Source organism: Camelus dromedarius, chromosome 5 (assembly GCF_036321535.1).
Source record: "Camelus dromedarius isolate mCamDro1 chromosome 5, mCamDro1.pat, whole genome shotgun sequence".
Taxonomy (NCBI): Eukaryota; Metazoa; Chordata; class Mammalia; order Artiodactyla; family Camelidae; genus Camelus; species Camelus dromedarius.
Genome location: NC_087440.1, coordinates 5,370,244 through 5,397,368, shown reverse-complemented (window position 1 = coordinate 5,397,368; position 27,125 = coordinate 5,370,244). Strand labels below are relative to the sequence as shown.

At 50.5% G+C, this 27,125-nt stretch overlaps 1 protein-coding gene across 6 annotated transcripts in view; it reads left to right on the top strand.

Moving 5' to 3' along the window:
- TLN2 (talin 2) overlaps nt 1-8,623 on the top strand; it is a 395,887-nt gene extending 387,264 nt beyond the window's left edge. For 5 of the 6 annotated variants that reach the window (XM_064485544.1, XM_064485540.1, XM_064485542.1 and 2 more), the window contains 5 exons: nt 738-863; nt 2,803-2,865; nt 2,957-3,184; nt 5,953-6,078; nt 7,612-8,623. In XM_064485544.1, coding sequence (XP_064341614.1) covers nt 738-863; nt 2,803-2,865; nt 2,957-3,184; nt 5,953-6,078; nt 7,612-7,740 — 672 coding nt within the window. In that variant the 3' untranslated portion in view covers nt 7,741-8,623. The remainder of the gene's footprint in view (nt 1-737; nt 864-2,802; nt 2,866-2,956; nt 3,185-5,952; nt 6,079-7,611) is intronic. The other variant, XM_031452945.2, reaches the window with a different exon arrangement.
- Nucleotides 8,624-27,125: the final 18,502 nt, after the last annotated feature.

Sequence of the window (27,125 nt, the reverse complement as noted above, 5' to 3'; positions counted from 1 at the left end):
ACCAAGGTCTTTACACTTGCCCCACTTCCCGAAAGCTTCTCTTCAACTTTGCGGGTGTTGAGCAGCACGGGGCCGGGTGGTGGTGAATTTCAAGCAGAGGGGGCCGGCGTTCTTCCCCAGGTTGGGTTGTGCCTGGGTCTCCGGGTGACCACGCAGCTCTACCCTGATGTCCAGTCACCTCAATTTCTTTCTCACCGCTGATGACCTGTGGTCGGCATGTGCTCTGCTCAGCAACAGAAATGCAAATACTTTTCCTACTTTTGTGTTCACCCAAAAGAAATAAGGCTTTTCACAGCTAACAGTTATCTTTCTTCTTTTCAACCCATCTTTTTGAGCCTTAAGCTCCAGGAAAGTGTGACCACCACCCACTCTTTGGATTTTGATAATTGGTTATTTTGATTTGGGGTATTGACGCTGATGGAACCATTCGAATATATTTTATTCACAATGAGCTTGCATCTCCTTAAAGATTCTGCTAGAAAAAGAGTCTTAGAATTTCCTGATTTGAAATGTGCACGAAATCTCAGTGCTGGGAGATTTTATCTTTGAGAGTCGGGGTTGGGGGAGGCAGCAGAGGGAGAGGCATCCTGCCAGCTTAAGCTGGAACCCTGGGTGTGGTTTGTCAATAGAAAGCAGTGCACAAACGAAGAGCCAGGTGACTACGAAGGAAGTGGTTGGGCAGAAAGCGCCCTGTGGGGATGTGAATTGCGTGTGATGCGGTTTTCTTTTGGTTATAGCAAGCGGATGAGACCCTGGATTTTGAAGAACAGATCTTGGAAGCTGCTAAATCCATTGCTGCTGCCACAAGCGCCCTGGTCAAATCGGCCTCGGCAGCCCAGAGGGAGCTGGTGGCCCAAGGAAAGGTGTGTAAACCTCGCTGGCCGAGTGGTGGAAGGTTCATGCAGCCGGAGCTTCCGAGGACCGAGGACTCTGCCTTCCCTCCCTGAGTTGCCCGTCTCTGTCCGTCTAACCAAACACCCTGTTTGCTTAAACATTACAAACAGAATGAAGGGTTTGGCTTCCAGGCCTCTCATCTAATTCTTATTAGGGAAAGTTCCCACCCCAGACAACAGTCAGGACCTGAACAAGACATTTGGCTTCCTACAGTACCTTAGTCTATTTAAAGATAAAAACTGTCATGTTTCCCTGGTGGATGGCTTCATAAGCACCGTAGTCGGGGGCTTTCTAATACCATTTCCAATGCCAGTGACTCCATCCATTCTTCTAGCACTGTTTAGCTGAATGCTGTCCAAGTCTACAGTGAGCATTTTCCTCTGGTCAAAAGGCCGGTCTGGTTTTGAAGCTGAGATTTCTTGGGTCTGCTTCATCTCCAGTCCCCCATTCCATCTGCATTAGCGTGAAAGCGTAGTTCTTTTTCAGTGATCCAAAGGATTTATAGTACATTTGACTAATCCTGCATACGGGAAGGTCTTCCAGTTTAAAGTTCTCCGTGTGTCCTGTGTCTCCCGTACACCGTGGACCCACCCCATCTGTACATCTTGCAGAGAAGCTTCTCGGTCACACAGGCACCACAGCAATCCTGCAGGCTTGGGAAATGTCGCCATAACTGTCAGTCACTTCTGTTTGATATTAAAAGACCTTTGCTGTCGGTGTGCAGATGACAGATGTGATGGTGTGTTGACCTAAGAACGTGTAATACAGACAAGAGTTATGGCCAACCAGTGGCCTTCCCTCTGTCTTCCTCCCACAGTTGTGTCTCTTGTGAGCTTAGCCGTGTCCTGATCCAGCCTACATACATTGGCTCCTCTTTATAAACCATCATATAATACATTATCCAATATCGTGCCCAACTGGCATGAATCTGTCCTTCCATGCGTCTCATTTATCCCCTGTAGACCTAGCAGAGTGCCGACCTCACTCACCAAGGACTTGGTGACTGATCATTATGTAAAGACCAAAAATGAATCCTGGAGAGGCACATCTTACCTAAAATTTCCATTTATTTCAACACTGATAAAGAGCCATCTACGTGGACACATTGCTAGATACTAGAAAATCAAACTTGAAGATGGCCAAGCCCCTGTCCTCTAAGGAACTTACATGTTCAAGCATTTAAGGAGTTGGTAAAGGAGGTTCAGCTGGACTTGGTGAACTATGATTATATGCAGGACCGTGGGGCCTTACCTGACGGTCAGCAAGCCCCGATGTGGTACCTGTCATTGCTGACAGGGAGCCCCGATTTCTTATTCACATTAAAATACTTAAACCTTACCTCTCCAGGCCCCTCCCACAAGTATAAAAGCATTTCCTCTCAAAGCTGCTCCCACTGCATCTGGTCAGAAAATGTTACACTTGTTGGCATAATTTCTAGATAGAAGTGAAGATCGCCTTACTTCCAGCCTCTGACTGCTTTCCCTGCACCTGACAAAATGGTCTGTGTTTCCTTAAGATAAGGATCTGCACTCAGTTGTGTGCGTCCCTCTTTCTAACATCATCTGCCAGAAGAATCACAGTGTGGCTTTCAGGGTCCATAATCAGGAGAGACTGAAGTTTCCCTTGGCCCTTGAGTGAAGTGAAGGCACCCTTCCCAGAAGCTTGGTGCCTGGCAGCTAAATTGAGGCTGTTGCCTCCAAGGCTGCCTCCTTGTGGCCCCGATGAAACCAGCCAGGATGCGCAGCCTTGGGACGGCCCACGTGGGAAGGGTAGGCGGGAGTCCCGAGGTGGCCCCGTGTATGTGATGAGATGCTTTTCTCTCTAGTTCCAGGCCAGGGGAGGGTCTGAGGGCTGCGGGTCGCCCTGCGCCCTCCCGCTCTCACTGCCGGTTTCTCATCTCCACTCTAGGTGGGCTCCATTCCCGCCAACGCCGCGGACGACGGACAGTGGTCCCAGGGCCTGATTTCTGCCGTGAGTCGCCCGCTCCTTCTTCCCCATTGGCTTTGTGCATCCCCTGAGGGAGGTGTGGGCCTCGGGTCACTTCTCTGTTGACTGTCCCCAGGCCCGGATGGTGGCAGCTGCGACCAGCAGTCTCTGCGAGGCGGCCAATGCCTCCGTCCAGGGGCACGCCAGCGAGGAGAAGCTCATCTCGTCCGCCAAGCAGGTCGCTGCTTCCACGGCTCAGCTGCTCGTGGCCTGCAAGGTGAAGGCCGATCAGGATTCAGAGGCCATGAGGCGGCTACAGGTAATGGTCACTGATGCTGGTGGGAAAGTACTCCTGTTGGAGCGGGTAAGTGTCGCCGCAGGGGGCGGTCTCACTTCCTTGGCATGACCCACCAGGCCTTCCATCCGCAAACTCTGTCCCACGTTTCTCATTTTCCACCTCGTGTGGCCGTGCATCCCACACCTGCTGCCCCACCAAAGTGATGTTCTCCATATGTGCCTTCTGGTCTCATGCCTTAGGGCCCTCCTCCCCACCAGCCCAACCTTGCTGAACTCCTACTTGTCCTTTGTGACACATCACCAAAGCCACCTCTTCTGGGAAGCCCTCCCTGACTCCCAGTCAGTCCCTCTTCTGCCCTGCCAGAGCCTCTGGCCAGACCACTTACACTTCTTGTCACCTGGTACCCCTACGTTTATCTTCCTGTCTGCCTTTGACAAGGCAGTGAGCTTCTTAGGCACAGATCTTTATCTCTGAGTCTCTCACGCCTAAGACGGCTCTTGTTCAGTGTTTGCTAAAGAAAGGAGCAAAAGGATGGAGGAATTTATGAGATGTTGCTAAGGTTTCCCAGAGCCCCGAGAACACACTTACGAAGGTGACATTTGAGTCCTGCCCAGTGCATCTAAGTTTTCCTGATTGTTTTAATTATAAAAGTATTTTAAACACGACAAAGGAAATGTCAGAACAAAAAAAGATCACGTAGCCTCAACATCTTCACACGTCAGATGTTTTTTTCTCTTCCCGTTTCTCAGAATACTTTTGTCTAGTTGTCATCATCACGGGAGACATTCTGCATTTTTTTGCTCAACATTTTATCAGACTTCTTTTTTTCCTTGAAGAGAAGGCTTCACAATGGCTCTATGTAGGGCTCACTGGTTCATTCTTCATGAGTCTCATTTTTAATGATTGCATGATATTGTGTCAGCTGATGATGCCAGAATTTCTCTATAGACGTTGGATGTTTTTATTTCTGATTTTCTAGAGGTTCATTATTATAAACGTTGTGATGTAAATTGTTTATGTTGCTAAAAATGTTTATGTCAGACATGAATAAAATCATAAATGGCAGAAATATTTGAACAATTCCATCGACACTCAGGACTCATTGTATTTTCTAAGTTCTAAAGTGCCTCACCATTGTTGGGTCCTCGTGTGTCAGTCTCTCCCTGACACCCCTCCCTCACCTTCATTTTCCTGCTGGCATAAACCCAGAGGGGAAATGGGGAGCTGCATGTCTGTGAATGCATGATTCGTGGGTTCTGGGGACACTTCTTTGGAAAACATCTCGAGTTAAGAGAGACCTGGATTCAAGTCCAGCCTCTGCCATGGATTAAGTACATGGTCTTACACAAATGGTTCCAAACCTTTCAGGCCTTAGTTGTCTCATCTGTAAAATGGGAGTAGAGGTACCTGCACCTGGCTCTTACGAGGGTCAGGAAGTGTGAAAGTGCTTTTGTAAGTCCTAAGTGTTTACACAGGTACAACCCAGCATCATTCTTATCATCGTGACTAATTTAACCGGATGTAGCAGTGTCGTATCTGAATCCCTTTCGGTGACCCAGAGGTTCTCTGCAGCTATGCAGACCTATGTTCAAATCACAGCTCTATTACTGACCAGCTGCAGGATCTTAGATGAGTTACTCAACTTCTCTCTCTCCAGAGGAAAGTGGACTAATGACTTCTGACCTCATAAAGCTGTTTTGAGAATAAGCATTTGATGACTGCTTGTCAGATCCTAATTGGCTTCCCCCTCCCTTCTTGTGCAAGCCCTCATGGTCCCCATTGGTCACTTTAGGTCACCAACCAGATGAGCCAGCTAACTTTGAACGAGAAAAGCACTCAACTTTCTGATGGCTAACCCCCAAGAACAAGTCCTGGACCCCAAGGGGGCTGGGCAAGGACTACAGGAGGTTTAATGAAGCCTTGAACACCAGTTGAAAGAAATTCCAAACCTCAGGGGGCAGAGGTCAAGTCCCCTGGGCCATGTTTTTGGGGCATTAAGAGTAAGCCCATGGGGGCTGTCCCCCTTACTGAAGATCTAAACCACTCATTGACAGGTTCTTCTTTACCTGTCTGTAGCATTCAGCCCATACTCGCGACAGAAAGCCCCGCTGGGACTCTGAAGTACATCTGTAAAGGCCTTGGTTGCTGTGGGGCTCCCACTCCTCCCACGCAAAGGCTTTCAGAGCCCTTCATTCCCTCAGAAGGCAGCCAGTGAGCTCCAGGCCTGAGTAGCCACTGTGCCAGGTGCTGGGGGTGTGGAGATTCAAGCCACAGCCCCTGCCTTCAAGTTCCTCACTGTCCAGGAGGGAGAGAAGCAACCACATGTGTGATAAGGGCTGCAAAGAAGCCAGCACGGAGCTTTCCAGAAGCCCTTGGGAGGGTGTGGCTAAGATCAGGGCAGACAGAAAAAGTGATCTCTGAGCCAAGTCCTCAGGTATGCCTCAGTTGGATATGGTTGGGGGTGGGGATGGTTTTCTAAACAAAGAGGCAGCCCCTGAGCATGCTTCTGTTAACACATGTATCATATTGCTGCAATCTTGTATTTACATAATTATAATTCCCCTCAAAAATGTGTGTTCCTTGGGAGCCGGGAAAAGTATCTTATTAATCTGTGAATGAGCTATGGTTAGGCAGGTTCCAGTGTTGGTAGAATCAGTGGATGGATGGATGGATGGATGGACAGACAAGTAGATGATAACTAGAGAGAAATTGTGTTATGTATAATTGGATGGCAAATTAATGCATAGTCTCATGAACTGTACCTTCATGTCTGTTCTTGCTGAATCCAAGTGGCTGTTTCTAATGATCTAATGTTTATTTTGTTCCCTCTCCAGGCAGCAGGAAATGCTGTAAAAAGAGCCTCAGACAATCTCGTTCGTGCCGCCCAGAAGGCAGCATTTGGCAAAGCTGATGATGACGATGTTGTAGTGAAAACAAAGTTTGTAGGGGGCATTGCTCAGGTTTGTGATCCAATCCAGACACTGTTTACTCCCAAGATGAGCAATGTGTTATAACAGAGACACAAACTAACAGTGGCTTAAACAAGCTGGAAGTTTATTTCTCCCTCGTGAAACAGTCTTGGGTGTAAGAAGTCTACGGATGGTGTGATGGTTCCTTTGTGTCTGAGACCCAGACTCCATCTGCCTTACATTCCTGAGATGTTGCCTTGGCCACTTGGTCTAAGATGGCTTGATAACCACCCCAGGTTTCCAGCCAGCAGGGAGACGGAAAGTTAGGGCAGGCATGACTCTGAAGTTGCCTACATCACTTCCTCTCACATGTCATTGGTCAACACTTAGTCACATGGCCAGCCTAGCTGCAAAAGATGCAGGAAAATGTAGTATTCTTTTCTGAGTAGCAGTGTGTCTACCTAAAAATCAGGGATTCTACTATAGAAAAGGGAGAAAAGAGGATGGGAGGACAGCAGTATTATCATTTAAATAAAATGATGCATTTGGGGCTGCTACTCACTACAGACTTTTGACCCTAGAGAAAGAATGAATGGTGACCGTCTTCCCAGAACTTTTACAGGAGTAGGTGGGATTCTGACTTATGCAGATCTGCATTCTTGTGCATGGTAGTGGGAAAAAAAGGTCAGGAAACCAGGCTTGCAGTTTAGGGTGTGTTAATATAAATCCTTTTTACGAGACGGGTTTTCCTCCAGGAGCACTGAGACCCCATTGCTGAAGTCAGTCATTCCCATGACTTTCTCAGCTCTTCCTGAACCACTCCCTGTGTTTGGAAATAACACTGGATGCGTTTTTACCAGAATTGCTTTCTTGATAGACTAGTTCCATGACAAGTTCCACAAAGCAGAGTCTCTGATCAAACAGGTCTGGGAAACACTGTACTCCAGCCTCAGGTATAATGATGCTCGTTACTCTAGCAAAGATTCTGAGAAGGCCAATGGGAGAGAAATCTGCTTGGCTTTCCTGAACACAAACTTTTATTCTTTTCACACAATACCTATGAACTCATATTCCTCAGATCACACCACAGAAGCAGAAAATAGACATATGAAAGCCATTGAGTAGTTAAGAACTCCAGCTTTAGCCTCAGGCACACTTGAGCCAGGCCCTGCTCCTTTAGCTGGGGCACTTCAGGGAAGGGGACCCACATCTCTGAGCTTCAGCTCTCTCACTAGAGAAATGGGACATTGAATAGGACGTGCTTCACAGTGTTGCCGTGACGATGGTGGGACCCTCCCTGTGGAGTGCTTACACCCAAGCCTGGTGCACTGTAGTGATGCAGTAGATACTTGCTATTAAGTCGGTGGCCAGAGGTCAGCTTATTTTCTTGGATCAACGGGGTCATTGGTCTCAAAAGCAAACCATGGCCCAGAGGCTGGTCCCCAGAGGTAAGAATATTTTGTCCCAGGACACGGCTGTGGCTCACTGTAGCGGAGGCTGTGGGAGCCCGTGAGGCTTGCCGGGGAGGGGAGAGCAGTTTCCTAGACAGTTTCAGATACACCCAGCTTGTTGCTTTCCTTCCAGATCATCGCCGCCCAGGAGGAAATGCTAAAGAAAGAGCGAGAACTAGAAGAAGCCAGGAAAAAACTGGCCCAGATCCGCCAACAGCAGTATAAGTTCCTGCCCACTGAGCTGAGGGAGGACGAAGGCTAAGGCCGGAGCCGAGACGGCACGCCCCAGGGGATGGCTCTGCGAGAGCCGGACAGAGGTGTCCCTCCTGTGGCCGGGCACTGACCTGGGACTGCCTGCCTCCCCCCGGGTGAGCCCGGAGCCCCGAGCGCTCGTCCTCACACCTCTGTCCTGCCAGGCACCGGCTGCATGATCGTGATGTCACACGGTACAGTGTCCCACCCACAGCTCCTCCGCTGCCTCCCCCCCGTGCCTCCCCATATCTCAGGAGAGAGGGGCGTAGGTTTCACCAACTGTTACCAAAAAGGAGAAGTCAGTATTACGTCGTCCTCAGACACTCGTGCTTCTGCTGGTCCTCCTCTAGGCCTGCTCCCCGGCCTGTTGTGAAATCTTAATAGGAAAGAAAAACCAGCTCGGGGGAGAATCACTGATGCCATAGACACTCAAAGATACCCTTCTCCCTCCCAGGAGAAGATGGACGGTGGAGTTGGACACGGTTAATAAAAGCCAGAGACATAAGCCAGTGTGGACTCCAGGAGGGCAACTTGGGCCCACCTGCCATGTCTCCAGCACTGGCTCACCCAGAGGGTGGAGAATTCCTGCTCCTGTTTGCACGCTTTCTTGCCTCAGTGTGTAAGCCCCTTGTACAATCTAGACCCAACTTGTATTCTGTGGCCCAGAAAATCGAATGATTATTTTTTTTCCTCCATGATCCAAGGGCAGAGGTATGGGGGACTGTCAGGGCTGGGGGAGCAGGGGCTGTAATAAAATGTGTGGGCTCCTTACTCTGCGGAGGCTGCTTCAGTTCCTACAGATTCATCCGCACAAACCCACATCCCCCAGGCGACAGGCAGTACCTTACACATGCAGAGTCGGGGTTCAGCTCAAATAAAGCAGTTCTTGGTGACTCTGTTTTCTGGGTCCCACGTCAGCTTCTCTGCTCTCAAAATGGTCACAATTCAGGATTCTGCTTAAAAATCTGTTACCTGTCCTCCAACCTAAGATGGACGTTTTCTCTGTCTTAATAGCTCTAAAATCCAGATGTATTCTAAGATCATTATGAACCTTTAACAAGATAGTTTTGCTAATTAACACATCTTATCAGCAAAGACACAGTATTTTCAGAGTCTGCCTCCTGGATCCCACACTTGCAGAATTTTGTATTATTTCCCCCGCCCTTTCTCTTTTCTTTTCAGGGCCCTCTCCTCGGAAGGGCATTTTAAGATGTTGCACTTACCTTTGAGCTGAGCCTTTACCCAAGACAGTACATGAAGGGTGGATGACTTGTGGGACAGAGCCTAATGCCAGGTAGCAGGTGTCTTTAAAAAAAAAAACTCGTCAGGGGAAGACGATGGTTATGGAGGTGCGTGGCTTTCAAAGATGGTGACCGATGAAGGCAGTCATCCTCCGCTTCTCTGCAGCAATGGGGTATCACACCTCCTATTTCTTCACATTAGAGCTTGAAAATCCTACCTGGGGGAAACAATGCTTTGGTCCTCAAAAAAAGTATACCTGTAGGCCATAGGCCTTGCCTGGCGGTCTAGCCCATGCCGTGGTGTTAAAATAGAATTAAACTCTTGGCAGCTTCCCATATTTATAAAAGACTTAGATTTGTAAGTGCTACACTTAGTAGAATTCTTTTCCCAGCCAAGTAGAAAGCTCCAGGAAATACAGTGGAAATGAGAAACAAGTGGAGAGGGCGTGTGGGGAGTTGGGGGTGTAAGCGTTAGCTCTGACGAGAGGGAGCTGGCCGAGCCCTGGCATCTCTGGGAAGAGCCAATGAACTTCTGGCTCGCCCCCTTTGCGTGTGGGCGGTACACCTCTTCATACTGTCCTGGGCTGCACCCCCTCGGACCTGAGGATAAAGGCTGAGGGCCCGTGGACTGGGGGCACTCTCCAGGGGACACTTTGCAGATAGGAATGGGGTGCTTTCTGAGGCTCAGTCAGACACAGGGGCTCAAGGTCAAGATGTGTCAATGGCCTCAGGTAGCAGGGCTGGGGGTCCCCTCCACAGCCACCCTCACCCCCTTTTCTTCCAGGCTGTGCAGTGGCTGCTCCCCTTTTCCTTCTCCTTCTCCTCGTGCCCTGTCACAGCCTGGCATCCCAGGAGCCAGGCAGGGCAGGCAGTGAGCTCTCTGTTCCTGCCCGAGAGTCATTTAAAACCTCTGCCTCTGCTGCTTTTGGTACCAGAAAAACCTCCAGAGACAAGCCAGATAGAAAGACCTGCCCTCTGCGACTTTAAAAGAACAGGTAAGGAGCAGAGTTGATTTTTGAAAGACCTGTGTAATTATCCTTCTGTCCGGTGCGTTCTGCTGCTGTGAGCTTCGGGGAAGTTGGTTCCCAGTCACCACCTGGTGTGGTGCTGGTTTTCATCTGCCCCTTCCCTGTCCCCTGTGTGTCACGTATGAGAGTGGCCTCATGGTTGGCTTGTCTTTCCTCATGTCATATACTGGGGGGAGGCTGGGCTTTGGGTGTTGTTTAGTAGGTGTCCCTGCAGGTGTCCCCAGATGGCAGGGAGGGGACTTCTGGTTTTTCTTCAAAGGGTAATGACACAGGTCTGAGCTGCATTTGGGGGTGTGAGTTTTCTTTTCAGAGCATCTAATAAGAGGGTGGTTTCAAGGTAAAAATGGCCTCAGGCTTGGAGCACAGAAATGCCCATCTGTGTGAAGGAGGTGCAGGTGTGTGGGTGTGTGTCCCATGAGAGGAACTGACGGGAAACCTTGAGCTGATCTTTGTGCCCAGAAATTGTTGTCTCTGAAATTCAAGAAGGAACCTGAACGGGACTTGAGAACTGCCCGGCGATTCGGGAGGTTGAGCTTTGCTTGGTTCTGCCTTTCACAAAAAGTCTGGATAAGGATGCTGAAGCCATATTCTGTTGAACAACCAGCTCTTGCTTGAACTGCTCGCGTCCGGTCAGGTGTGGGCCCGGTGATCAGGGCCAGCAGGTACCTTGAGTCCTGGGCGGCCCTCCGGCCAGGCAGCGCGGGCCCCCCAGGCCGCCTGCGGGGAGCTGCATGACCTCGAAGGATGAGCTCCATGTGTCCTTCATCACAGAAAACCCCTCAGGGCTTCTCACAGGCTCTCCCTGCTTGCATTCTGGGTGTTTTACCAACAGGTTTACAGGCAACCAAAGCGTATTCCTAATTTATCAAAATATTATAAACAGAATTCACCATCCCCCCAAGAGAGTGAACCCCGCCACCCACGTGATCCTAAAGTCACAGCCCCACGAGGGAGCCAGGCAGCAGGGTGATGTGGGCGAGCCGTGGTCTCCGCTGCCGGTGAGCCTCCTTCGCCTGGGCCATGGACCCCCAGACCTTCCCCGGCACTGAGGTTCTGGGCTCTGGCCAGGCCTCGGGATTCTGGCCTTCAGCCCCCAGCACAGACCATCCATGTGTGTGGCTCTCCGACCCCTGGAGGAAGTACCCCTCTGCTGCCCAAGGGAATGACCACCTCTGAGTGCCTGTGGGAGCCCGAGGACTGGGGGATGTTCACTTCAGGCTCAGGGGCAGTAGAACTGAGAACTCTGAGATCCTGGGAGCTGTGCCCCCCCCGCTCGGGGGTCACCTCTGCACAGCCTCCTCCAAGTGCTGGCCTCGGGACCCTCTCCCTTCTCCCTCCGTAGGCTCCCCAAGTGCCACGTTTACACGTCCCTGAGAAGGCTGCTCCGTCCCTCGAAGCATCTGCTTGGTGTGTTGTTTGTAGTCATTAGGAGCAGGCATGTGGCCGAGCTTCTGCTGTCTGATTGAAAAGAGACATTTTTCTGTCAGACAGGTTTGACTACGGCCCTCTGAGCCCGCCTCCCAGTCCCCAGGAAGCATCTATGCGCGAGTCACTCCTCGTTCCATGTGTGAGGCTCCTGGTCCCATGAAGCACGCGGCTGGGTTTCACTCGGCCGCCACCTCACCGAGCTGCAGAATGCAGAAGGAAACGGGAGAGTTGAGTTCTGCCCTGGGTCCTAATGTCTTTATTGATCCAGTCACAGAATTTTTTTTTTCTGTTCACCAGAAATAGGCTTGTAGAGGAACGAACCTGTGTGAGAGCCTCGTGGGCATGGGAGGACCATGGCAGAGAGGAAGAGGAGGCTGTGTCTTCATCATGTGAGAAGTTCCACCTTGAGGCCCAGCCCCATAGTCACCAGATGTGGGTTAGAGGAGTGGAGGGGGGTGTGTGTGCGCGTGCGCACGCGCGAGAGAGACCGAGGCGAAGCGGCAGAAAACCACTAAATTCCATACAGCTTTGCTGACTCTGGAGAAAATTCAAATAAGAAATAGACTCTGAGTAGGAGAATGCAATTATTTCCATCTTAAAGAAGCAGGGTCCCAGGCGGGGAGCCCAGGCTCTCTGACTGCTTGTCCTCTGATGGGAAGGTGGCTCAACGACATGCGCAGCACACGTGTTCCTCTGCGAGCCAGACTCGGGGCCCAACCCCAGTCTGGGGGTTTACCTCCAGCGGCTGGGGTAGAAATGCAGCCTCCAGAGATTGTACCCTCTCCTTCCTGTGGGGAAGGGGCTGCAGATTGTCTTCCAGAGTCCTTGTTTGGGGGAACCAGACTCAGAAAAGAGTGAGGAGTTTCTCATCTGTAAGAGGGTGATGCCAGAGGGTCACCATAGCAACAGAGGGAGTGTCACTGGTATGTCTGACAACGAAGAGGATTATTTTTCCTCTTAAAGTGGTGATTTAGAATCTCTAAGCCCATTAGTCATATTTTTCTATCTTTGACTTAAAAGTGGGGCTGGGACTGACCACCAGCAGTGCATGGGTGGGGAGCTGAGGTGTGCCATCCAGGATGGGGTCGGGGGGCTCATGTTTAGGGATGGCGCGGCCTCTCTCCAGAGACGCTAAGACCTACTTTTAGAAAGAGAAATTTGATTCAGTTAAGCTCAGAACTGAACGTTGAAGAAGTGCATTCTGGGCTCTCTGAGAGGCAGGCTGTGTTGCAATGGTGACCTGGGTGTCAGGACAGCCCAGAGTGAGAAGGGGCCCGAGTCGGGTCCCCAGTCCTGGGGTCCCGGCACCCTGATATTAGAGCGGCGTTCAGGGGGAGCGGGAAGGGGGAGGCAGACTGGACTCCGCGGGCATGAGGGGAGATGGGAAGAGACTAAAAGACACTGTTCTTCCCTTCAAAGATCTTAGGCCTTCCCGGAGAACGCAGTCTCCTGCATGGGAAGCGAGAACCACACAAGGTGCCCACTGCTGGGCTGCAGGCTGGCAGGTGCAGGCTGGCAGGGAGGGAGCAGTGACCTGGGTGTGTTCTTGGGGAGGAGGCGGGCTAGAGTCGGCCTCACTTGATGGCAAGCAGTGGGGCTGGGGCCTGCTGCTGGGTGCAGGGAGAGTATTTGGGGCCTAGGCAGGGAGGCAGGAAGGAGCCAATGGAGAGGGTGGAACACAAAGAGTCTTGAAGCTGGAGGCATGAGTAGGGGCCTAGGTGTGCTCTGTGGAGTCAGGGCTTCATCCGAAAGGAAGCAGGGGACAGGGAAGCAGAGGAGAGACCAGCAAACCTTGCAGGCTCTCTCTGCCTCCGGGCCGCGTTCTTTATGCCTGTGGACTCACTTGATGCACGGGATGCTCTGTTTGGCCACCATGTTGCAACCTCACAGCCCCCTGCTCAGGTCTGCATCCTCGAGGGCCCCGTGTGTGCTGAGTAGATGGATCCCGGCGAAGCACTTCTGCCCCGCGGGCTGTTGCTGGGCTCCAGGGAGGAATGCCCTCAACACCCGTTTGCTGTCTTCCTTGTGAGGCCTCCTGGCTGGTGGTGACCCCAGGGGGCAGTGTGGTTCCATGGGACACTGACAGGACGTTCCTGTTTTCCTGGAGGGCAGAGGGGTCATCTCAGAGGCAAATAAATTTAAGAATCAGAGTATTAAAGTGAAACAAGTGAATACCTTAAGTCTCTATGAGATGTCTTAGAACCTGTAAGAAACATGCTCTGGAGATCTCCAAAGGAACGAATACGAATTTGCCCAATATTTTTGGCCTTTGAGCACTTTTTTTTTATTCCAGTATATTTTGAGGGACAGATGTTCCAAGGATCATGCCTTGGGAAACCCTGTTCTAAAATCCTAGCGGAATTGTCCGTCTGCCCTGCCCCCTTCGCACACGCAGCGCCCTGTCTAGTATTACTAGGTAATATTTCGTCTGTGCAGCAACCCCATCGAGGTCACAGCCAGGGATCACATCTTGTCACATGTTGCGTTCCCACCACCTAAAACCAAGCTGTGGCTGTGTGAGATATTTAATGAAGATTGATTGCCAGGGTGATAAACATTAGAGCATGCAGTTTGCAACCAGTGTTCATGGCCTGGGGATCCGCTGTCTTGGACTCTGGCTGATTTGAACTTGAATAGGCCAAAAAAAGTTAATTTAAAAAACAGTTTGTTTCCAGTTACCACCCACCACAGCTGCCCCCTCCTCCTCTACCCCTTCATGTGAACCCACCATCCACAGGGCAACCGTGTTGCTAAAATAGTTTCTCTAGAAACTGCTTTCCTAGGCTTCCCTTCCTAAGACGGCTGCAGGGAAGCATGTCTTGATCCTATGTGTCCTGAAACCTCCTGGTAACGCTCACCATTGTTCAGCAAAATCCACGAGACAGGCTGTAGCCAGGAGGAGGTGGTTAACGAAATATTGAGAGGACCGCAGATGCTGTGAGCTGATTGCTATAAAATGGTGTTCCTGGCCCAAGTCCCCGTGGAATGTGAAGGCCATCTGGAAGGAAAGGGGAAGGCTGAGCAGGGAGGTTTCTTTAATAAACCCAGAGATTCCTCCTGCAGCCAAAGGGCACCTGCAATTCGACTCCCCGATCCTTCCTCCTTCCCTTTTCTTGACTCATAAGGCAGCACAGGGAGATGAAAAGCGCACACATGGGGGCTTTGGACTTCAGATCGACGTGGCTTTGAGCAAGTCACTCCCTTCCGAGCCTGGAGGGTAGGGACGAGACACTGCAGTTCACCCCCTAACGTCTGTTTCCCCTGCCCCCATGGAGCTGCAGCAGTATTTTGGGAGAGTTGACCTCAGGTCTAGGGCCCGCCTAGACCGTTCCTCCTGGCGGTGATGGGTTCTGAGATGGGCTTACAACTTGATCTGGCCACGGAGCTGGGAGGAAGTGTCTGCTGGAGGCATCAGCCTTTCTCTCCCAACCACGCTGAATGGAGAAGCCTCTTCTGACCGAGCAGAGCCAGCCTGGGCTGGAGCCTACCCAAGGACGGCAGAGCGAAAAGAACCAAAGAATCCGTATCTTTGGTGACGTTGATCAGCTTGTCTAACTCGAACTCTTCCAGACTTCCCAGCCCCTGACCACGTGCATTCCTGCCATGTTCAAGCCAGCCTGGGTTGCACTTGCTGCCCACACACTGTCACTGACCCCAGACAGCAGTCGCGTGGGAAAGGCCAGCCAGCATCTGGTCCCAGAGTAGGCATTCAGCAGAGCTTTCTTCCTTTTCCCTCACACCTCCGTAAAAGCAGTCTTGAGAACGTGCACCAAGAAAATCCCATTTCCCCCACTTTGAAGAGTTAACCCAAGTGCACTCCTGTGAGCCTGATACGGTGCCAGACTCATGGTAGGTCTTCAGTACACATTTGAATGACTCTTAACCTGGACAACACCTCTAGGCTGTGATGTTGGCCGTGCCTGGACTCCAGTTATGGCTGGCTTGGTGGGGGCAGGAAAGGATACCGGACGTGCATGTAGGCATCGGAGGTCTCAGTCCTGTGTCTAGACTGGGCTGAGCAGCTGGAACGCAAGTCCTCCCCTACTTCCTCCACCCCCAGTCTCCGTCCCTGCTCCTTAGAACTCTGCCACGGGTAAGCTGGAGAAGCCTGTGGCCAGTCACCTACAAAGCAAGCCATCTGGGGAATGTCTGGTATGCAGGGTATGTGGTGTGGCAGTGGCTTTGTTTTTTCTGTTCACCACTTGGCAAGGAAATCCTTAACTATTTTGTCTGGAGGCATTCGCGTGGAGCTGAGGACCCCAGGATGGACGGGAGTGGGAGGGAGCAGGGCTGCCCTGCCCCTTCTCCTACACCTGGGACTGCAGGGTACCCTCCCTGACCTGGCGTGTATTTCGCTCAGGCTCTGGCTTTTTCCTCTGGTTCCGCCAGCGGAAGTCTGGTTGAAATGTAGAAGCAGGAGGCCGCAGGGGGAGGACAATTTCCGTGGGGAGGGAATCACTGAAAGCTACAGGGGGAGAAAAAGATAGGGAGGAGGCTGCGCCATTTTACCACACAGATGGGTGAACTTCGCCTTCAGTGTCCAGCTCCTTAGCTTTGTGCGGAGGGAGGGATCTGGCCTGGGAGTGATGAGATCCGGGTTCTGGTTCTAGCTGGCTGATCTTGGGGATGTTCTTTGACTTCTTGGAACCTCTTTGTTGTCATGAGTTACAGGCCTTCTGCCGTGATTCCGACTGGCTCTGGGTGGTAAGCAGCCTTGATGTTTGACAGCTCCTGATATTTTGAGTATTTATGATATACTAGGAGCCCTGCCAGGTCATTTATGAGCATCCTCATTTTCTTCATCACAGCTAGCATTACGTGCTTATAATATGCCAGTCACAGTGCTAAGAACTTGATTTATATTAACTCATGTCACCCTCATAACGACCCTACACAATAGATACTAACCCCATTTTACAGATGAAGAAACTAAGGCACCATAAAGTGAAACTCTTTCCCAAAGTCCACACAGCTAGAAAACAGCAAATCCAAGAGGTGGGCCCAGGCAGCCTGGCTCGGAATTGCATCCTCAGATCACCTCTCAGTAGGTTAATAAACCCAAAGAGAGAAGACTCTTCAAACACCCAGAGTGACCCCTGCAGCCTGGGGGATCTGTTTGTAACCATGAGGAGGATGTCAAAATATAATTTTCAAGAAAGCTGAAGACACGACTCATACAAGTATATAGTGAACATGTGTCAAAGATTTTTTTTTTAATTGAAATACAATTGATTTTACAATGTTGTGTTTCAGGTATACAGCTAAGTGATTCCTATATATATATATGTGTATGTATATATATTCTTTTTCAGATTCTCTTCCATTATAGATTATTACAAGATATTGACTATAGTTCCCTGTGCTCTACAGTAGATCCTTGTTGCATATTTTATGTATAGTAGTGTGTATCTGTTCATCCCAAACTCCTAATTTATCCCTCCTCTTTCCTTTTTGGTAACTAAGTTTGTTTTCTATGCCTGCATGTCTATTTGTTTTATAAATAAGTTTATTTGTATCATTTTTCAAGATTCCATATATAAGTGATATGTTATTTTTGTCTGACTGACTTCACCTAGTATGACACTCTCCAGGTCCATCCATGTTGCTGCAAATGGCATGATTTCATTCTTTTTTATGGCTGAGGAGTATTCCATTGTATGTACAGACTGCATCTTCTTTATCCAGTCATCTGTCGATGGACATTTAGGTTGCTTGCATGTCTTGGCTATAGTGAATAGTGGACGTGTCAAAGATTTATTGAACTCGTTAATGAAGGATCCAGCAGAATGGGGAGATTCATTCAAAAAGAAGAATATTAATCATTGCTGAGAGAATGCTGGGATGTGATTGCTAAATTGATTATCTTATAAGGCCACAATACTGTAACATTTGGGCCCCTCCATTAGACAAGAATCTTTTGCATCACTCTTGCTCTCCTACAATTTCACATCTCCTTGGAGGAATCCAGTGCCCCGATCACTAGTAAATACAAGGTTAAAACAAAGGCATATATCCTTAGGAAGCTCGATGAGCCTCCAGTGGGCCTCTACGCAGTGGTTCGCTTTCCTAACTCCAAGTTTCGGATGCTTTTTCTAAACCAGGGCACTGAGCTGATGACTCCCCAAGGCTGCTGTAACCTAGAAGAGTGTGACATTTAAGATTAGGAGACCATCAGGTTCATCAAGTTGGCACCCCGCTGCTCTGTGTGCGTATGAAAATCTCTATGCTCCCTGAGCCATAGTTTCATCATCTATAAAGATTTTTTTTTTTTCAGTTAGGATAACAATACCCTCTCTTCAACCTCACAGAAATTTTGTGAGGATCCACTAAGAGTGAATATGTCAGTGGGTGAATGGGTCAATCACTGCTCTGGCTTTTGCTATAAGAGGGGCCAGCTACTGGGCTCAGCCCCGGATGTTAAGGGAGGCCTTGATGAAAAGCAGGCTACAATGCAAAGCCCTCAGCTACATTGCAAAGCCCTCAGCCACACGTGATGCTCCGGCAAACACGGCTGCGTCCAAATGAGCATGGGCCATCTTCAAGCCGAGCCAGCGAGACAAGGATTGCCAGAGACTTTGAGGACCTCGGTCACATTAAAGGATTCAGAACCACTGTGAAGGCCATTTGTGACAACGAAGCTTTGGAGGGACACCTTGATCCCAAGTCATCTCCTGGCCACCCCCGTGTGAGCTCGCAAGCAGGCCCGTGTCACCGTCTTAACCAGGGGTTGGCAAACTTTCCCTGTAAAGGGCCAGATGGTGGATATTTTAGGCTTGGCCGGCCCCGTGTAGCATCTGTTGTTGCATTCTCTTTGTTTTTATTTTTGTGTTTTTCACCCTTTTAAAAATGTAAAGGCCATTCTGGGGCTTCCTGACTGGACAAAATTAAGCAGCAGGCTGAATGTGTCCCACGGGCTACAGATTGGCAAAACCCTCATGTTCCTGGCTTTGGAGGGAAGAGAACTGCCCAGAACCCTGTTTGCTTCATTTTGCAGCTGTGTGAGCTTGGGCAAGCTTCCTTCCCTCTCCGAGCCTGAGTGTCCTCGTTGGTAAAATTCTTTCTCAAAATACTTGCTGCTCATCTATTACCTTGCCAAGCACTAAAGTGTTTACGAGGCTGGAATACAATGAAAAAGTCCTGGCATGTCCAAGGAATGTGGCGTGAGGCACGGTGGCTATTGCTTGAACCCTAAAGTGGTCTGGGCTGCCCTGAGCAGGGAGTCGCAAAAGTGAAGCTTTGGTTCCATCACAATGGCCTGGAGTCAGGCAGGGCTACGTGACAGCACCCTGAGGACTTGGAATCAGTTTGTCCAGGGTGGGTCCCGAGCATCTGTATTTTTTAAAGTCTTCCTCAGTGAGTCTGACCTGCAGCCAAGGATGAGAAACCCTCCTGAGGAGTATTGCACTCACCGGTGCCTGGGCGCCTGCTCCAGGAATTTCTGAAAGCTGTCATCCGTGCAGACGGCCCAGTGCCTCTGTTGGCCTCGTTCCCACCCGCATCCAGCGAAGCCTGGTGTCCCTCAAAGCAAAGCCTTCTCCCCAGCTTGCTACAGGTCAAACTCCTGCTCAAGCCATCAGCTTGGAAGATGGTTTCATGTCAAAATCAATCACAAGCGTTCTTCTGCAAGCACAGAAATGGCAGCAGTAGTGGGGCCAGGCCTCCTGCCGGATTGTCGCAGGGAAGGAAGCCGGCCTTTCAGAGGGAGGCCTAATGTGGGCCCGTTGTCTGACACGCGTATTGGCTCCCCAGACACAGAGACTGAGGTTCAGAGAGGCCACCCGGCTGGCTCCAGGCCACAGAGTTCATCCAGAATTTTGATAAAGAGAGAGGTGCAGTGAACCTCTAGCGAGGATGGTTCCTCCTGTGAATTACTAACGCTTCCCTTTGTGGCATTTTCCTTATGGCCATGAGATCAGAACAGTGGAACATTTATGCTGAGAATTTCCAAGGGGAATTTTTTTTTTTTTATCTCAAAGTCTCATGGTTAACTCTTATTTAAGAAGCAAATTCCTCCACCCTTCGTGGGAATTCAGACCCGGGGCAGTTCTGAGCTGGAAATACCCAGGTGGTCACTAATTCTTTGCTTTTATCCAGTAAGACTGGGTAAGTAAAATCATTGCACAGTTTAATGTGATTCAAAGGGAATTTCTGCACGTGTTTTAGGGGTTGGTTGGTTTGGTTTGGTTTGGAAATAGGAGAATCCCTCTGCAAAGAGAATAATTTACCTTTGGTTTGCAAATTTGAATTTTGGCATATTGGGTTTTCTTAATTGTGTCTGTAATTTTGGCTATTTCGTTAGTAACAGTTCCTGAACTCTCACAGATGGAGTTTGTACTCTGTGAAAACCAACTCTTTAGATCCTAAGATGGAGGCAGCAAATACTGCTTTAATACCACTGTGCCGGTCACTGCTGGACCAGATCACACACACTAACTACCCCATTTACTACTCACAAAAATTCTGCAACATGGGTTGTATTGGCCCCATTTGATAGATAAAGAAACTGAGGCACAAGCTCTTTATCTGCTGAAGGATGGAATGGCACTCCAACCCAGCTTCCTCTGACTCCAGGGCAAGCGCCCTTTCCAAGTCAGGAAGCATAAGGTTTTTCTCATCATTGAAAAACTGAGACAAAGAAACCCCATCCTCCACCACTGCATCATCCCAGCCCAAAGGCCTTCAGTAAATCCAAACTCTAGGCTGACATACAAACATTTCACATGAACCCAGCTCTCCTGTTATACAGCGAGAGAATGAACTGGGCCAGACACAAAGAGACCACCAGTGTGGCCATATTCCTCCAAGCAACTGGAAGCCTTCCCAATCTGGGCCAGTCAGGTCAGCACCCAAGCCCAGGGAGGCTGCAGAAAAGAATATGTGTGCTGGGGTCTACCTCCTCGCTGAGCCCTGACACTGCCCTCTGCCGGCAGAGTCTCAGTTTCCTCATCTGTAGAGTGGACCTGCTCCTGCTGCCTGTAGAGCACCATGACTATGAGGGACACAGCTGTCCCTTAGTCATAATCATGATTTCCTAGTCAGTGGACACCCTTGCTAAGCCCCCTCCCCACTGCACACACCTTGTGAATCTGAAGGGTCATTTTTAAAATACAATTTCACATCCAGGCTCTTACCTGAACACTTATGTTGGTCTACGTTGAGTTTCTGTTGCTTGCCACCAAATGTGTCCTGGTGAATGTAGCTTGTGTAGTGCTTAGCACAAAGCCTTGCCTTGCACATGGCAGGTCTGCAAACATTGTCAGTGTTTGTGGTTGCTAACATTGCCTGTGTCTGCGTCCCCAGGGTCAGTGCATTGCCTTGCACAGGGTAGGTAGTTGTAGAGATTGACAAAACTGACCAGCAGAGGTGGCCCGGAAGGTCCCCTGCAGCTCTGATGCCCCACAGTGTAACACTGGTACAGCCCTGCTTAAGTCCTGGTATTAAATGTAGCTCTCAACCAGAAGCAGCTAGTGTTGGTGGAGTACGTGCTCAGTGCTTGGAATCATTCCAAGAATCAACACGTTTCTCAGGGTGAAGGAAGTTTGATCCAGACAGGGGAAACCACGAAAGACTTTCTGGGAAAGTTCACATATTCATTTAACAAATATTTACTGAACACTTGCTGTGTAGCTAGGAGGCTGGGGGCACTGGGAGGAGCATGGAATGGAGTCAGGGGATCTGTCTTCATGATCCTGGCTGTGGGGTCCATGAATGACTCATATCCTGCTCTGCCACGTAAGAGTCTTTGTGCCTTGGTTTCCCCGCTTAGGAGAGAAGGCTAGACACACTCACCGAGGACAGAGGTATTCACACAGTTGTGTGCAGCAGCCAGGATTCAGCCCTGCTCTCTCTGCCCGCAGAGGCTGCAGCTGAAGAGAAACTGGACCATTGGCAGGGCCAGGCCAGGAGGGGCGTAGCTGGAGAGACTCCAGGCTGTATCCAGGGACCCCACCATGGTGGGACGAAGGGACCTCCCCACCAGGGAGCTGACCGGCCCTGAGGAGGAGTCAGAGTGTCCAGGTTGAACAGTGTTGCATGAACACACAGGATGTGCACACGCCAAGTGGGGTGGTGGAGATGTTGGAGAGGAGAAAGGTTGCCAGTCTAGGCTTTGCCATTCGCCCGCGTGGAGTGCTTGTCGTGGCAGGGGCCGGGCTGAGGAGGCCTCAGGCAAACCTCCACGGGCGCCCTCCCTCGCCAGCCCGGACCTCTTAGTCCGGGATCCAGATGTGAATCTCAGGGTAGCTCAGTCAGCTGGGGGTGGAAGATTGGTCTGCACAGCCTGAGAGGAGAATGGCTCTATGCTTGTGAACCCACATGGGTGACGGATCAGCCAGGGAATCTGGGGCCTTTTCCAGAACCATAATAGGTGATTTCGCTCCAAAGCCTGACAGTGGGAGTATTGGTTGAAATCCACCCAGGGCGAGAGGTTTCTATTAGAACAGCATTCCAGAGCTACTGCCGGCCTTCCGCTGGGGAGCTCTGTTTCCAATCTCAAAGATGTCAAACAGTCTTAAAGGCACAGGAGCAGGGTTTTACCCTGAGCAAGGCAGGCCTGAGGGCATGTGGCTGCTGGTGTTCCCACAGCGGATGCTCAAGGCAGCTCCATGGCAGCCCCCACCCCATCCCGAGGACTCTGGTCCCCCATCTGCTTCCCAGCTCCAGTGTGGGCTAGAGGAACAGCCGGTCTTGGGAAGTGGGGATGCCCGTAGTGACCCACGCTTTTATGGGGTGTGTCCACGCCCTCAGGCATGCCTATGCTCCCTTACTGGGCACACTGTCCAGAATCCAGGTCCCCCATGGCCTGCACCCCTGCCAGCCGGACAACCTCTGCATGCCACCCCCCGCCCTGGCAGGCAGCACTTAACAATCAAAAATGACACTAACAATAGCACACATTGTGCAGCTCTGTACACCTCACCCTTCACTGCACCTGCCCTGTCTCTGGGGAGCTTCACACAGCCCTTAGAAGGTTTCAGATTTCCCGTCGCCCTCCTTGAGAGGTGAGGAAGCTGAGGGCTGGTGGGGTAAACGGGAGTGTCTGTGGTCACTGCAGGGAGAGTGGCAGGAATCCTGGGCCTCTCCATCTCAGCCCAGGGTTCTTTCTGCCGGGTGGCATCTTGGGGTGAGGTTGGGAGCAGGGGAGGCACCCGGCAGTGGAGCCTGCAGGTCGGGGTAGGGGCATCTGGTCTCTGGTGGCCCATCAGCTCTGAGTCCTTGTGGAATCATTCTTTGAGGTTAGAAACATACAAGTTTCAATCATCCGAGCAGCCTATTTGTATAAATACACCACAAGGTCTTTATCCAGTCACCAGCTGATGGACATTTAGATTGTTTCTATGTCTTGGTTATCGTATATAGTGCTGCTGTGAACATTGGGGTGCAGGTGTCTTTTCGAATTAGAGTTCCCTCTGCATATATGCTCAGGGGTGGGATTGCCGGATCATATGGTAAGTCTATTTATAGTTTTTTGGGGAATCTCCATTCTGCTGTCCACAGTGGCCGCACCAAACTGCATTCCCACCAGCAGTGTAGGAGGGTTCCCTTTTCTCCACACCCTCTCCGGCATTTATCGTCTGTGGACTTTTGAATGATGGCCATTCTGACTGGTGTGAGGTGACACCTCATTGTAGTTTTGATTTGCATTTCTCTGATAATAAGCAATATTGAACATTTTTTTCATGTGCCTATTGGCCATTTATATGCATTCATTAGAGAAATGTTTGTTTAGGTCTTCTGACCATTTTTGGATTGGGTTTTTTTTGTTGTTGTTGTTATTCAGTTGTATTGATCTGCGCAGCCTATTTGATTTTAATTCTCTCTCCTACAGAGGACCACCCCCTTCCCCCGCCATTTAACCAATTCTGTGGCCAGTTATGATCTGGAAGTGAGGAGCCTGCCCTCAGGATTCTCAGGAGCATTGGTGGGCAAGGCTAGCCTTTGAAATCCCCTTACGATGTGATCATGGCCATTTAGCGGCTTATTGAATAATGTGCCCCGCGGGAAGGGACCCCTCAGACTTTCAGCTGTGACATGCATCTACTTCCCTGATGTCAGGTCACAACAAGGAAAGGAGCTAACCTCACTGAGAGGGCCCACAGGGCACGGTCCCAGGGAAAGCCACCTCTGGGAAACAGCTATTTGCCCAGATCAGGGATGCGAGAACTTTGGGGTGGCCCTGCCAGGTGCCGGCCAGGATGACCTCTTGGGGCCCCTCCAATTCTGCAGCCCTAGGAGAACAGCCCAGGACTATCCTGAACCTTTGCAGTGAACGGTCCTTTCAGCCATTGCCGGGCAAAAGATGCCCAGAGCAGGCTGCCGAGGCTGGCCAGGCAGCCCCCCGGGGGTCGTAGAAGCCTGAGGAGCAGGGGCCCAGGTGCGATGCGGTCACTGCCATCTCTGGCACTTCACTCGGAGGGATCGCATGCAGGTAAAGAAGGCTCTCCTGTGGCCTGGCTGAGGACACTGGCCTCGATGTTGAGTTTGAGGTGTCACAAAAGACCTGAAACATGAGTGTCATGGAAGGCTCAGAGGACCCTCAAACTGAGGACATTATCACTCCTCTCCAAAATTGAGGAGTCTCCCCAGCAGTTGCCAGATTCTGAGGCCGACTGTGGTGTGGAGATGCAAAACACAAGGCCACTCAGGGCTTCCCGCCTCTAGTAACATCTGCTTCCCTCCACCCCGCTGCTTCCCGGGTCCCAGAGTCCTCACCAAGGGGGTCCTGGAGCAACTCTCTCCAGCTGGACACGGAGCTGGCGATGACTCCAGCCTCCCAGACCCCCTGCAAGGAAATAAATGTCTCTGAGAACCTAAGAAAGACCCTCTCCCAAGCAAAGCCCTAACGTCTGTCCTGTGAACGCCAGCCTTCTCCTTCCAACCCGCCCCCGCTTTGTGGAACTGCCTGCTCCAGCCCCGGCTTCCTCGTGGGAGGGTGAGGGGAGCACAGGTGGGCCTTCCTTCTGGGGCGTTTTGCTGCCGGGGTCAGCTGCCGTGTAAACTGCTTCCTGGGTCACCGCTGACCATCAGCTGCTGCCCGCAGCCCCGCAGGGAACAGGGGCAGGTGGGGCGGCAGCTGGGCAAACAAGACACAAACAGCGCGAAAGGATGTGATCCGTCGGATGCTGGGAGAGTGGAGGTGGCCGTGACTCGTGTCGTGGGAGCGAAAGAGGCCTGGAGGGCATCGTGGCACCGCGGTCTGTGTGGGGAGCTGCCCGATTAGGTGGCTGAGGGCGAGTCCAGGTGAGGCCTGGAGGCAGGGCTGACCCTGACGTGCGGCGACCCGCGTGCAGCCTGGCCTTGACCCGCTCCTGAGAGGGGATTCCAGCGAAGGTGGGGGGCGAGTCAGGGTCCCTGGGGGTGCTGTCGGAGGATAGGCTCTTGCCTCTCGCAGGGAGGAATTCAAAAGCAAGACATAGTGGAATGAAAGCAAGTTTATTTAAAGATACACTGTATGGACAGTGTGCAGTCTGTTTCCCTCAGAAGGGAAAATGGCTTAGGAGATACACTCTCCGTAGAAAGAATGTGGGCCATCTCAGAAGGCGAGAGGGGGAGAGGCCGAGAGGTGTGGGCTGTTTAAAGCGAAAGTAGATACACACTCCATAGACAGAGTGCGAGCTGTCTCAGAAGGTGAGAGAAAGAGAGAGAGAGAGGGGAGAAGGGGAGGGAGAGAGAGATACAAGGTGCAGAGTTGTTAGGTTTTGTGGGCTCGGTAATTTCATATGCTAACGAGTAGGAGGATTATTCCAACTACTTTGGGGAAGGAGAGAGGATTTCCAGGAAACACACCTCCCCTCCTACTTTTTGACCTTTTATGGTCAGCCTAGGAGCTGGCATGGCGCCCGTGGATGCGCCGTGAGGCTCAAGGCCCACTGGAGGTTGAACCTTCCGCCATCTTGGTTCCCACCGGTAGTCCTGTCCTCGGTGGCTGTGTTAGTCCTTTGCTGGTTGTGCCCTGTCCCCTTCCCTCCTGGCTCAGGGGCAAGTAACTCCTGAGCCAACTTAAGCAAAGAAGAGATCTGTAGGGAGACCAGGAGATGGTCACAGAATCAACAGGAGATCTGGAGAAACTGGGCTTAAGTGGATGGGAACCAGGAGAGGCAGGGCGGCAGCGGGGAGGTCAAGGGCATGTCACAGAAACTTCCAGCCTCCCATCGCTGGAAGTCATCTCTCAACTGTCCTGCTTCTTGGCATCTTCCCTCCAAGGGTCTAAGTCCCACATGAAGAAGTTTGGGTCCTGTCTCTGCATTCCAGCTGCCAGCGGGCACAGGGCAGGATCCTTTGGCTCCTAGTGTCCGGGGAAGGGAGGCCCGGAGCCCTCACGGGTCAGACCTCAGACATTCTCTGAGGGTCTTGGCTGGAGAGCTGCTTCCTGTGGGGGATGGGCAGCAATTCTTCCAGATCTTTTCTCTCCACCCCTAAGCCATAGAAAAGTTGGAAAACACCCTGGGGAACCAGAGGGAAGGGAGGGAAGAGGTTAATTTCCTAGTTTCTGCCTTTTCCAATGTGACTCATTCATTTATTTGTATGGCTTTTTGAGAACATATCTTGTGATCTGTAGGCATGGAGATCCCACTAGGTACCATAAGGAATAGGCTCGGGGAATCCTAAACAGAACATAGTGAGGACATCTCTCTAAGAGAATTTTAATGATAATTTAAGTGTCTACTGTGTGTCAGGCACTCAGTGAAGTACAGTCTTTTAATGTAGCAGGGAGAAAATTTTATTTTAAAAGCTTGGTATACACTATTTGTAATAACCTCAAACTGGAAACTACCCAAATGTCCACCAAGATTAGGAGAAATTAATTAAATTGGAGGATATTCATATTTTGGAATAGCATGCAACATTGTCTCTTGGTGTGGTTGGCCCTGTGGGTCCCTGAGGTTCTTTCAGGAAATCTGCAAGGGCAAACTATTTTCATAATAATTCTAACACATTCTTTGCCTTTTCCTCTTTATTAACATTTGCACTAATGGTGCAAAAGCAATGGGGGGCTAAACTACAGGGGCTTAACACAAATCAAGGTGGTAACACTCACCTGGACTAATTAGTCCTGATGGTCATCATTGTCACACATTTTCTCAGCAAAAATTCGGCCATTTCACTTAAGACCATATCTTAATGAAACAGTAAAAATTATTAATTTTATGAAATCTGTAATATCCTTTGTGACAAAATAGGAAGCACGCATAAAACGCCTCTACTGCGTAGTGAGGTACAATGGATGTCTGGGGAAAAGGCATTTGTGTGAGTGGGTTGCAAGCCGAACTCATGACTTCCTTGTACACAATTCTTGATGCCCGTGAACAAGAGACTCGGACAAGGACTAGGATTGCTGGGCTGAGTGGTATATGTGTTTCAATTTCATGAGGAGACGTCAAGCTGTTTTCCAAAGTACTTATACTAAATGGCAAGAATGTGTACAAGATCTTTTCACATACACTTTCTCTCCACCACTTGGTATTGTACAAGTCTTACATGTTTTGCACCCCCCAAAACAGGTTATAAAATGGTATCTAAACATCTCTATTCGTGTTTTCTGAATCATTAACGAGGTTGATGTATTAGTTGGCTATACATTTTTGTCCACCACTGCTAATTTTGAATCAGCCGAGTCGGCCAGGATCACAGAAAACATGAGCCTGCGTGGTACCAGCCGGAGCCGGGAGAGGTGGCTGACAATTACCATATTTAGTATA